This window comes from Juglans microcarpa x Juglans regia, chromosome 5D (assembly GCF_004785595.1).
Source record: "Juglans microcarpa x Juglans regia isolate MS1-56 chromosome 5D, Jm3101_v1.0, whole genome shotgun sequence".
Lineage (NCBI taxonomy): Eukaryota > Viridiplantae > Streptophyta > Magnoliopsida > Fagales > Juglandaceae > Juglans > Juglans microcarpa x Juglans regia.
The window spans coordinates 735,285-745,866 of NC_054602.1; the positions used below are offsets into that span (position 1 = coordinate 735,285).

Below are 10,582 nucleotides of genomic sequence, written 5' to 3' on the forward strand. Positions count from 1 at the left end.
TGTCGATAATCTTCGATAATGCTTTGGATAGGCTAATCTATATATTCAAGGCAATAACTGATAGCTTTGTGGTCATTTAGATATTAGTATGTATGGTAACGATTTTCCCCAGTCCTACACTCAAATTTTAATCCCGACCACCATGGGCAGTGTTCGTAAAATAAACATTATTATAGACATGCAATCTGTTGTGGTCATGAAACATCATTATTATAGACCAATTTATATATTAATATAGCGTCGTAACAAAAATTGATGTAATTTGCGATAGACTTTTTTTTTCCCCCAATCTTGATCAAAAGCCTCGAGCATAAAATATAATAGGTTATACGCGCAGTTATGAGCATATAAATATGGTATTCATATGAGCGGTATATATATATTATATATATATATATATTAATATCCTCCTAGGCAATTAACAAAAAAAAGGTTAATCGTCGGTTTCCCCCAATAAAAAGAAAAGAAGTCAGGCCCCACATGGCCGGGAAAATATGACCGGGATGGTGGACGTCGCCGGCAGTTGATTATTTTGGACTCGATGTTAGTTGTTGATAGTTTTATATAAGCCGCACACTTGTGGTTGGAACAGTTGGGGTCCTCAAGAAGAGCTAAAGCATTTACTATAAAAGAAGAGGAAATATGACAAACCAGAGAGAGCTTACATTGTTATAGAACTCTCTCTTCTCTCTCTGCTACCACATTTGAAGTCGGTGGTTCTGCTTCTGTATCACTTGTTTACGGAAGCAGAAACAGGGTTTCATTGTTCGGAATTTCTTCTCTTTATTTTTCTTTTTGCAAGAGAAAGACAACATTTATTTTGCCTAACGACCTTTAGATTCTGGAGGTTGTTTCTGTAATATGTGCGTGTTTACGAGCTTGGTAGATTGAGATCTAAACTGGGTCTGTTCTAGGTTTTTTCTTTGTTGTGTCCACAGTCACTGACATTGCAGCTCTGTCTCCATTCTTTTGCTTGACTAAGAAGCAAAATCACAGAGACAAAAAGCAAATATTCGTGCTCTTTTCGCAAAGGGGCTTCTTTAAATCCATGCAGATCTAGCGGGCTGCTTCCTTCCCAAACTCTATACCACATTCCGTTACTATTATTTCTTAGCTTCCCACCACCTTCTCCCCTGCCTTTGCTCTGTTTTTATTGACAAGAAATAACAAAGGAAAGGGCTTAAATGGATCGGCTTACGGCGACAACACTTCTTCCCGATGCTTTTCAAGGAGCTAGAGATGACATTTCCATGCAACTGGGAATTATCTGGGCTCAGATCAAAGCACCATTGATTGTCCCTCTGTTAAGAATTGCAGTCGTTCTGTGCTTGATCATGTCCTTGATGCTGTTCATTGAAAGGGTCTATATGGGCATTGTCATTGTTCTGCTAAAGCTGTTAGGCCGAAAGCCCGAGAAGCGATATAAATGGGAGCCAATGAAAGACGACGTTGAGCTGGGAAACTCGGCTTATCCCATGGTTCTGGTGCAAATCCCAATGTACAACGAAAGAGAGGTCCTTTTCTTTATCGTTATGAAGCCAAACGCTGCATTAGCACACACTAATCTGTTCTTTTCAAGCTTTACATGACATCTTAGCTATATGTTTTGCTTTAAAAGTTTTTGCTTTTTGTTTTTTTGGTACGTTTCAATGCAGGTCTACCAGCTATCAATCGGAGCTGCATGTGGGCTTTCCTGGCCTTCTGATCGTATCATCATTCAAGTCCTCGATGATTCCACAGACCCAACAATCAAGGTGTTAATTTTCCATGAGAATTATCAAACTTTTCTGATCAAACAAACAAACTCAGTTTGCCAAACTCGTCAATTATATAGTTACTGATCCGGGTCCTTCAAAATTTGCATGAAAAAAAAAAAAAAATTGTAGGACTTGGTGGAGCTAGAATGCCAGAGATGGGCAAGCAAAGGCATAAACATAAAGTACGAGATAAGAGACAACCGAAATGGATACAAAGCAGGGGCTCTGAAAGAAGGCATGAAACGCAGCTACGTGAAACAGTGCGATTACGTAGCCATCTTTGACGCTGATTTCCAGCCTGAGTCGGACTTTCTTTGGCGCACCATACCTTTACTTGTCCACAACCCTGAACTTGCTCTCGTTCAGACCCGCTGGAAATTCGGTAATTCCGCTTAATCGCCCAAAACTTGTACTTTCCTTAATTTTGTTTACATAATCTGTGATTCCTGATTTATGTATTTTTAGACAATTTTGTTAGAATTTTAGTTGGGTTTTAAAAGCATACAGGGCTGTCGGTGAGTCTATATTGTGTGGGAATTGAGAGATTGGTAGGAAAAGAAGTAGGTCCCAACTCGTGGTTTAGAATCTCATCCTCAGGGATGTCTTGCGTGTGGTCTTTTTCTTTTTCTTTTTTTCCTTCTAAAATACCGTCCTTTTAGGTCGACCTTGGTCTAGTTTGTGAAATGATTATTAATTTTTTTTTTTTTTATAAGTAAGTTAGTGAATGATATATATATATGATTTAATTTTTAAAATTTTTAATATGATATGTTGATGATGTAGAAGCTATCATAGCAAAAGGCTAAAAGCAGGCTTAAATGCGTTTTGTAGTTTATTTTAGGCCTATTCTCCTATTTCGGAGGCCACGATTATTAGAGAGTACTTACCTGTCATCGATGCTCAGAAAAGTAGGCAGAGAGAGAGCGATACGAGAGTAGCCTGTACTCTCCCTAGGCATTTAACTGGTTTAAAAATATTAATGCTAGAAAAACTTTTAAATAAATAAATTTCTTATTTGTAAAGAAGTGAATTTTATTAATAAAAAATATCTTTTTTTATTTTTTTTAAAGTGTGATTTATTTTTTTATAATGATTTGTGCAGGATTATCTACTTGAGATTTATAAAAATTATTTCTGTTAAAAAAACTTGATTGAGAATGAATAGTACAATTCCCTAATAACTTTATTAATAAACTACGAATAGACTAATTTGATATGGTAATGAAGAAGCTACAACGGATTTCAGTTACGAATGATGATGATTAAATTCTTATTTTTTTATTTTTGTGGCCCAAAGAAATTGGGTTAAACATCAGTTCTGGCCGAAAAAGAAAACCAAGTGATTTCTTGTTAAAATCGAATCATGTTTAAAACATGTCACGTGATTTAGGAAGATTTATATTATGCTCTTAAGACTAGATGTACCAAATAGTTTAGCCGGATCTACCCATATGTTCTCCATTAATGTTTTTTGATTGTTTTCGAATCGCACAAGGGTATGTTTGAACGAAAAAAATTATTTATTATTTATTTTCTCATCATCTTTTTCTCATTTCATTATGTGATATTAAATTATAAATTTACAAATGAAATATAATAAATAGTTTTAAATTATTTAATAAAAAAATGATAAAAATTGAATCACAGAACAAGTTTAGAAAGGGGAAAAAAAATCTCACTGAATATGTCAAGGGTCAGATCTGTCTTATTGCTTTAATTCTTCATCTCCTACCCCGGCAGATGCATGTGCAGTCTTAAATGGTGGACCTCATCCTCTAGTCACTGTCTATCCAAGCTCTACTCACCGACAGTTTGAATTTACGTTATCTGATTTATCATTATTGTACTGTACATCCTATGCCAACTAAGTTAGTGATGTGGCAGTGCTTTTTCCGGGCTGTTTTGCAGTGAACTCCGATGAGTGCTTGATGACAAGAATGCAAGAGATGTCATTGGATTACCATTTCACTGTAGAACAAGAAGTGGGCTCCTCCACTTATGCCTTTTTCGGATTCAATGGTACGTACGAAATTAATATATAGTTGGAGTATGTATGTACATCATGTGTGACAAGGATTAAATTTTGTGCAAAACAACTACAAGAACCTGTCATTACTATAATGTTGTTAGTTCTATTCGTTGGGTTTGAAACTTTTTAAAGTAAAAGGATGTTCGATTATATCTTAGGTGGATCGAGGAATATTACTTTATTATATGGGTGTTTTTTTACCAAGATATTGAGATAATATTACACAAAATAAACCTACATATTGATGTGATTTTATAAAATTAACTAGATTTACTTTATAATAAAAGTAATTTTACAATCTGACGTACCACATTAAACTACATCAGTTTGTAAATTTACTTTTGTGTAATCTATTTGTGGCTAAAATATTTTTCTATTTGGAATGAAATGATCCAGGTACGGCTGGTGTGTGGAGAATTGCCGCCCTTAATGAGGCTGGAGGATGGAAGGACCGAACCACAGTGGAAGATATGGATCTGGCAGTGAGAGCTAGTCTCAAAGGGTGGAAATTTGTATACCTTGGAAGTGTCAAGGTACTTAAAAAAGCATTGATCCATTAGTCATATCCATGCTTGTACTTGAATTACCTGTCTTTCAGTGTTTGACTGAACTAATACTACTCTTCCAATCTCTCATTGTCTCTGTTCAGCAATAGAGCCATGCATGCAAGTAGGAAAGCCTATTTAAATTAGTTTTTGTGATTCAAGAAATCCGTAGACTGTAAGGAACTTTATATAAATACACACACATACATATAAAATGAAGTGGGCATTTACTAGCTAGCCAAAACGAAGAAAGAACTATGGGCGGGTAATTGGTAAACCAGGCATGCTCGATCCTGTTTATTCATGTTTGTGTTTGCACCCTGTTTTATACATGTTCTTATCAGCCTCATCCTACTATATATAGGTGAAAAATGAATTACCTAGCACTTTCAAAGCCTATCGCTTCCAACAGCATCGGTGGTCTTGTGGTCCAGCTAATCTTTTCCGGAAAATGGTAATGGAGATCCTAAGGAACAAGGTCAGCCCTCTTCTAAAACATAACAGTTTGAGGAAGGAAAAATAAAAATAATTTGGTGGCTTACCCTTTATTTTCACACATTAAATGCAGAAAGTATCTTTATGGAAGAAGGTCCATGTAATTTACAGCTTTTTCTTCGTTCGGAAGATCATAGCCCACATAAACACATTTGTATTTTACTGCATTGTACTACCTGCAACTGTCGTGGTGCCTGAAGTTGCGGTTCCAAAGTGGGGAGCAGTTTATATTCCTTCCATCATCACCCTTCTCAATGCTGTCGGAACTCCAAGGTCTGGTGGTTTTTAAAGTTCTATATCTTGTCTTTTCAAATACATTTCTGGCATGAGGTTTTTGCAATTTTGAAGGAGAACCAATTCCAATTGAACTGCTTTCGACATGCGAAGTTCTTTAATTTATTTTTGGGTGACAACTTCATCCAATTTTGTTGTGCAAACGATCCCTAAGAAAGCAATTCCCCTGCTCCTGGACACTTGTTCTTACAAACACGTCTACTCACATACACCCTAGGCTAATATAATCTACTTATCGCCGAGTTTTCCGGTGCACTTGTTCATTTTCTATGGTGATCTTGCAGGTCACTCCACTTGTTGGTTTTCTGGATCCTTTTTGAGAATGTCATGTCCCTACACCGAACAAAGGCTACCATCATTGGTTTACTAGAGGCCAGTCGAGTAAATGAATGGATTGTGACGGAGAAACTAGGAGATGCTCTCAAGGGAAAAGCAAGCGGGAAAGCACCAAGAAAACCTAGGTTCAGGATTGGAGAAAGGTATACATTCATTGACTTGCTATGAAATTTGGTCGTCCCTTCATTTTAAATTGACGTTACTATCTATAAAAGATGATATCTGAGCCACATTCCTCATTTCTGTGCTTAAACTTTGACAGACTCCATTTGTTAGAGCTTGGAGTTGGAGCTTACCTATTCTTTTGTGGCTGCTACGATGTGTTCTTCGGGAAAAACCACTTCTTCATATTCCTTTACATCCAAGCAATCGCCTTTTTCATCTTGGGGTTTGGGTACGTTGGCACCTTTGTCCCCAACTCTTAGAAGAACTCCAGTCTCCAGAAATGACAGTGAAGTTCTTTCTGCTATTTTGTTCCCGTGATTTCTGCTTCAGCAACATATCATATATGTCCCATTCACAGTGACAAGTATCATGCAATGAAGGCTTGTAAAAAGAACAAAGATGTGTATGGTCATTTTTTTTAGGTTGAGCATTATATTTTGAGTCAGAGAGTGGGAAGACTTAGTTTTCTTGTGTACATTAAAGCAAGTTAAGGTAACCATAAAACAAATTGTTGTTATGCCGATGTGCATTATACAGATAAAGGAGCTTGTGTAATTCTGAGCTTTTGTAACTTTTTCCCCCTTTTACTTTTGTTGGATTTCTCTGAAGATGGAATAAACAGTTGAAAAAGGATTTACTTCACTGTTAAAAAGTGCCATACTTCTTTACTCTCTCTCTCTCTACACTACAAGCTTTGACTGGTTTGGTTATACAAAACCAAGCTATCTTATCTCATCTCATATAATCATTATCATTTTTTCAAATTTTCATATAAAATATAATAATCAATTCAACTTTTTCAAATCTCAAAACAAAAATAATATTAAAAATTTATATTATAACAATATTTTATTCAACTTTCAATAAAATATCGTATCTCATTTCAACTGTGTAACAACATTTTATTCTGCAGAGATAGCTCATAGCTGACCATTTGGCAGCGCAATGTAGGAGAGTGAATAATTGAATTGTATGCAGAAAAGATCAAAAACAAACAAAGGCTACGCAGGCATGAATGATCGTACCCAAGAATAGTTTTCCAGAAAGCACCATAGCCAATTCATTTTTCAGACCCATTAACAGAGATTCAATGAGAAAAAGTACAAATGGAGAGCCACTCAATTTTATTGTTTTGGAATCAATCAGATTTATCACCAAAAGAACTCATGAACCAACAAAGACTTGAGATCATAAACTGGTGTGGCTCAAAGAATTCATTAGTTCAACTACACCGCACCAGCCCCTATCTTATTGGCATTGTTGCCCTAAGAATATAATTTAAACGTACAATCAAGTAGTAGCTGGAAACTTTATTTCACAAGAACACCTCTCACCTAACTTTCCTCGCATCCTCTTAAACGCCATAATTGTGTTGCTATGGACTTCAAGGAAACCTGCAAATTACTTATTGCCTTCTATATTATAATTTATTTTGGTCCTTACCTATCAATGACATTAACCTTATTATTATTATAATAATATTCTGTTTACAAGCCTGCTCATTGACACATCATACGCATTTACTGATGTGAAAGGTTACCACATTATATTTATATTTAAATTACTTTATAATTGTTTTAAAGTGATGTCTTACACGCCAAATTGTAAGTAGCATAAATTATGATATTTTTTTATGAAAAATTTTAGACATAAGCCTTACACTCCTGTACACCATTTAAAAATGTGATTTTATTATTTTACTCTTATATTTTATTAAATATGAAATAAGAGGATAAAAAAATAAAATTACATATTTTTAAGTAGTACAGAGTATGAAACTTCTGTATAGCATGATTTTTTTTTATTAACTTGCATTTTAGTGAAACCACCACCGACTAAATTGGGCTTCATGAAATTTCATGGTCTGCTTTTCCTAACTTGCCCACACAAATATCATGGGCTTAACACAAAAGGCCCCTTAAGCCCATTTATTAAGCTGTTGACCTTTAAAGTTTTAAACGCTTTCAAGGGTTCATGGCCGAACGGAACGCGCCAGTACCAGTGTCGAACTCGAAACTCGAAAGCCTCTCCAATGGCAAGGCGGGTCCATCTTCTTCCCAAGTTCCTCGTCACTACCCAAATCAAACTCAGATACCCCATCTCAGTCCCTCTCTCTCGGTGTGTCTGCTCGGCCTCTGCCCCTGAAAATACTACCGAGACCACCCTAACAGAGAATCAGAACCCTACTACTACCACCCTTCAAGACCAACAGAGCCATGAACAAGTTCGAAAGCTCCGAATCCTTCTCCAACAGGACCGTACGGATACTGCCGAGAAGGTCATCAAGTCCCTCCTTCTCTCCAAAGTTCCTTTCTCTTCGCCCTCCGATCTTTTTACTCTCTTTGCTCTCTCTTCGCCCTCCATGAAAACCACTTTCTCGGACATACTCTTGGCAGTTTGCTCAGAGTCCAAAATGGCAACCGAAGCCATAGAGTTGTACAGATTAATGAAAAAAGACGGTACGTTTCCTTCTTTGGCTTCTTTCAATCTGTTGCTTGAATCATCGGTGGCTTCGAAACAGTTTCAGATGACGTTGGATTTGTTTTCGGAGGTAGTAGGGTTGGGTATTCGACCTAATAGGTCCACGTATGGCAAGGTAGTTCTTGCGGCGGTGAAGTTGGGGGATCTGAGTAGGGCCCTTGAGTTGCTTGATAGTATGAAAAAGAGCAGGGTTAGTCCTAACGTGTTTGTTTACAATGTAGTGCTTGGTGGTTTGTGTAAAGAGAGGAGAATGAGGGATGCGGAAAAGTTGTTTGATGAAATGCTGAAGAGGAATTTGGTGCCGAGTTTGATTACGTATAATACGCTGATTGATGGATATTGTAAGATGGGAGAATTGGAGGCTGCTTTTGGTTTGAGACACAGGATGAAGGCGGAGAATGTAGAGCCCAGTCAAGTTACATTCAATTCATTGCTCAGTGGGCTTTGTCGGGCACGGAGAATGGATGATGCAAAGAAGGTATTGGAAGAAATGGAGTCCCTTGGATTTGCGCCCGATAGCTTTACCTATAGCATTCTTTTTTATGGGCATTCTAGGCATGGCGATGGTGAGGCTTCATTGGCTTTGTATGAAGAAGCAATTGGCAAAGGGGTGAAGTTTAATAACTATACTTCTAGCATTTTGTTGAACGGATTGTGCAAAGAAGGGAAGATGGAGAAGGCAGAGGAGGTGTTGGAAAAACTAAGGGATAATGGACTTGTTCCGGATGAGGTAATATATAACACAATTGTGCATGGATATTGTCAGAAGGGTGATGTGGACAGAGCCATTTTGGTGCTTGAAGATATGGAAAATCATGGGTTGAAGATGAACTGCATTACTTTTAATACTTTGATAGACAAGTTTTGTGCAATGAGGGAGATGGATAAGGCGGAGGAGTGGGTAAAGAAGATGGTAGAGAAGGGTGTTTCCCCAAATGTTCAGACATATAACACCCTTATTGATGGCTATGGGCGGGAGTGCTTGTTCGATAGGTGTTTCCAGATTCTTGAAGAAATAGAAAATAAAGGGATGAAACCAAATGTTGTCAGCTATGGTTCTCTCATAAATTGTCTATGCAAGGATGGTAAGCTTCTCGAAGCTGAAATAATTCTCAGGGATATGGTAGGAAGGGGGGTTTTACCAAACACACAAATTTATAATATGCTCATTGATGGTAGTTGTACAGCGGGGAAACTGAAAGATGCGTTTAGGTTTTTTGATGAGATGGTGCAAAATGGGATAGGGGCAACACTTGTAACCTACAATGCGCTCATTAATGGCCTCTGCAAAAAGGGAAGGGCGATAGAAGCTGAGAATTTGGTTCCCCAAATCACAAGTTGCGGTTACAGTCCGGATGTAATCACATACAACTCCCTAATCTCAGGGTATTCCAATACAAAAAACACCCAGAAATGGCTCAGCTTGTATGATAATATGAAGAAATTGGGCATTAAACCTACTTTAAAAACATATCATCTTCTACTTAGTGCATGTGAGGAAGATAAGGTGCTTTTAGAGAGGTTGTTTGACGAAATGTTACAGATGGGGTTGGCTCCTGATCTACTTGTATATAATGCAACTATCCGGTGTTATGCAAAACAGGGTGATGTTCAGAAGGCTTTTGCTTTGCACCGTGAGATGATAGACCAGGGTATTCATGCTGACAAGATGACCTATAATAGCTTGATTCTGGGGCATTTTAGAGAGGGAAAGTTGTCAGGGGTGAAGGATCTGGTTAATGATATGAAGGCTAAAGGATTGGTCCCTAAAGCCGATACTTTTAACATACTTGTTAAGGGGCATTGCGAGCAGAAGGATTTCAGTGGGGCATATGATTGGTACAGAGAAATGGCCAATAATGGTTTCCTCCTTAGTACCTGTACATGCATCGAGCTCACTGCTGGCCTTCGTCAGGAGGGGAGGTTGCAAGAGGCCCATATTGTCTGCTCCGAGATGAAAGTTAAACTACCGGAAGATTGGAGCAGTAACGAAGATCTTTCTGCTGTTGCCAAAATTTAGAGGGATGTTCGGTGTGGTTAAGCTCTCAACACGACAATCTATCAACAGGGAGAGAGATTATATTTGCATATTTCTTATGGCTTATTGCTTTCTTTGTCGAGCCAAGAAGGGCTTGGCCGACTTCACAAAGGAAGTAGGTTAGTTGCAAAAGAAGATGGCGTATTCCAGCGTTGTAAGGATTTGGTAGAGCTATGTATTGTGATGAATAAGCTTCCAAACTTGAAAATATTGCTCTCCAGACAAGGCCACAGGTATTCTATTTGTATAGAATTTGAAGCACTTCATATATTATATGATTTCTGGTCAATTTCACAAAACTGCAGTGCTGTATCATTAACACCCATGAGCATTACATGCCATTCAGTCATTAGCCACAAAGCAGATTATGCAATCTCAGAGATTCCGTGTCTTGTTTTATATTCTTGAATCGTCAGGACATATTATTCTTATTCGGCTTGAC

The 10,582-nt window shown here is 37.6% G+C and overlaps 2 protein-coding genes across 2 annotated transcripts; both read left to right on the forward strand.

Moving 5' to 3' along the window:
• The first annotated feature begins 589 nt into the window (after positions 1-589).
• On the forward strand, positions 590-6,263 carry LOC121265389 (glucomannan 4-beta-mannosyltransferase 9). The gene is made up of 9 exons (XM_041169004.1): positions 590-1,514; positions 1,656-1,754; positions 1,887-2,139; positions 3,666-3,776; positions 4,183-4,319; positions 4,696-4,809; positions 4,900-5,099; positions 5,405-5,599; positions 5,719-6,263. Exons 1-9 carry the CDS (start codon positions 1,185-1,187, stop codon positions 5,879-5,881), a joined length of 1,602 nt encoding a protein of 533 aa, XP_041024938.1. The 5' UTR covers positions 590-1,184; the 3' UTR covers positions 5,882-6,263.
• Positions 6,264-7,593: 1,330 nt separating this feature from the next.
• LOC121265371 (pentatricopeptide repeat-containing protein At5g12100, mitochondrial) lies at positions 7,594-10,439 on the forward strand. The gene has a single exon (XM_041168980.1). The coding sequence runs from the start codon at positions 7,654-7,656 to the stop codon at positions 10,120-10,122; it is 2,469 nt and encodes an 822-aa protein (XP_041024914.1). The 5' UTR covers positions 7,594-7,653; the 3' UTR covers positions 10,123-10,439.
• Positions 10,440-10,582: the final 143 nt, after the last annotated feature.

Coding starts and splice junctions, on each gene's coding strand:
- LOC121265389 (XM_041169004.1), top strand. CDS start 1,185: ATGGATCGGCTTACGGCGACAACACTTCTTCCCGATGCTTTTCAAGGA. Junction 1,515..1,655: donor CAATGTACAACGAAAGAGAG/GTCCTTTTCTTT, acceptor GTTTCAATGCAG/GTCTACCAGCTATCAATCGG. Junction 4,320..4,695: donor TATACCTTGGAAGTGTCAAG/GTACTTAAAAAA, acceptor TACTATATATAG/GTGAAAAATGAATTACCTAG.
- LOC121265371 (XM_041168980.1), top strand. CDS start 7,654: ATGGCAAGGCGGGTCCATCTTCTTCCCAAGTTCCTCGTCACTACCCAA.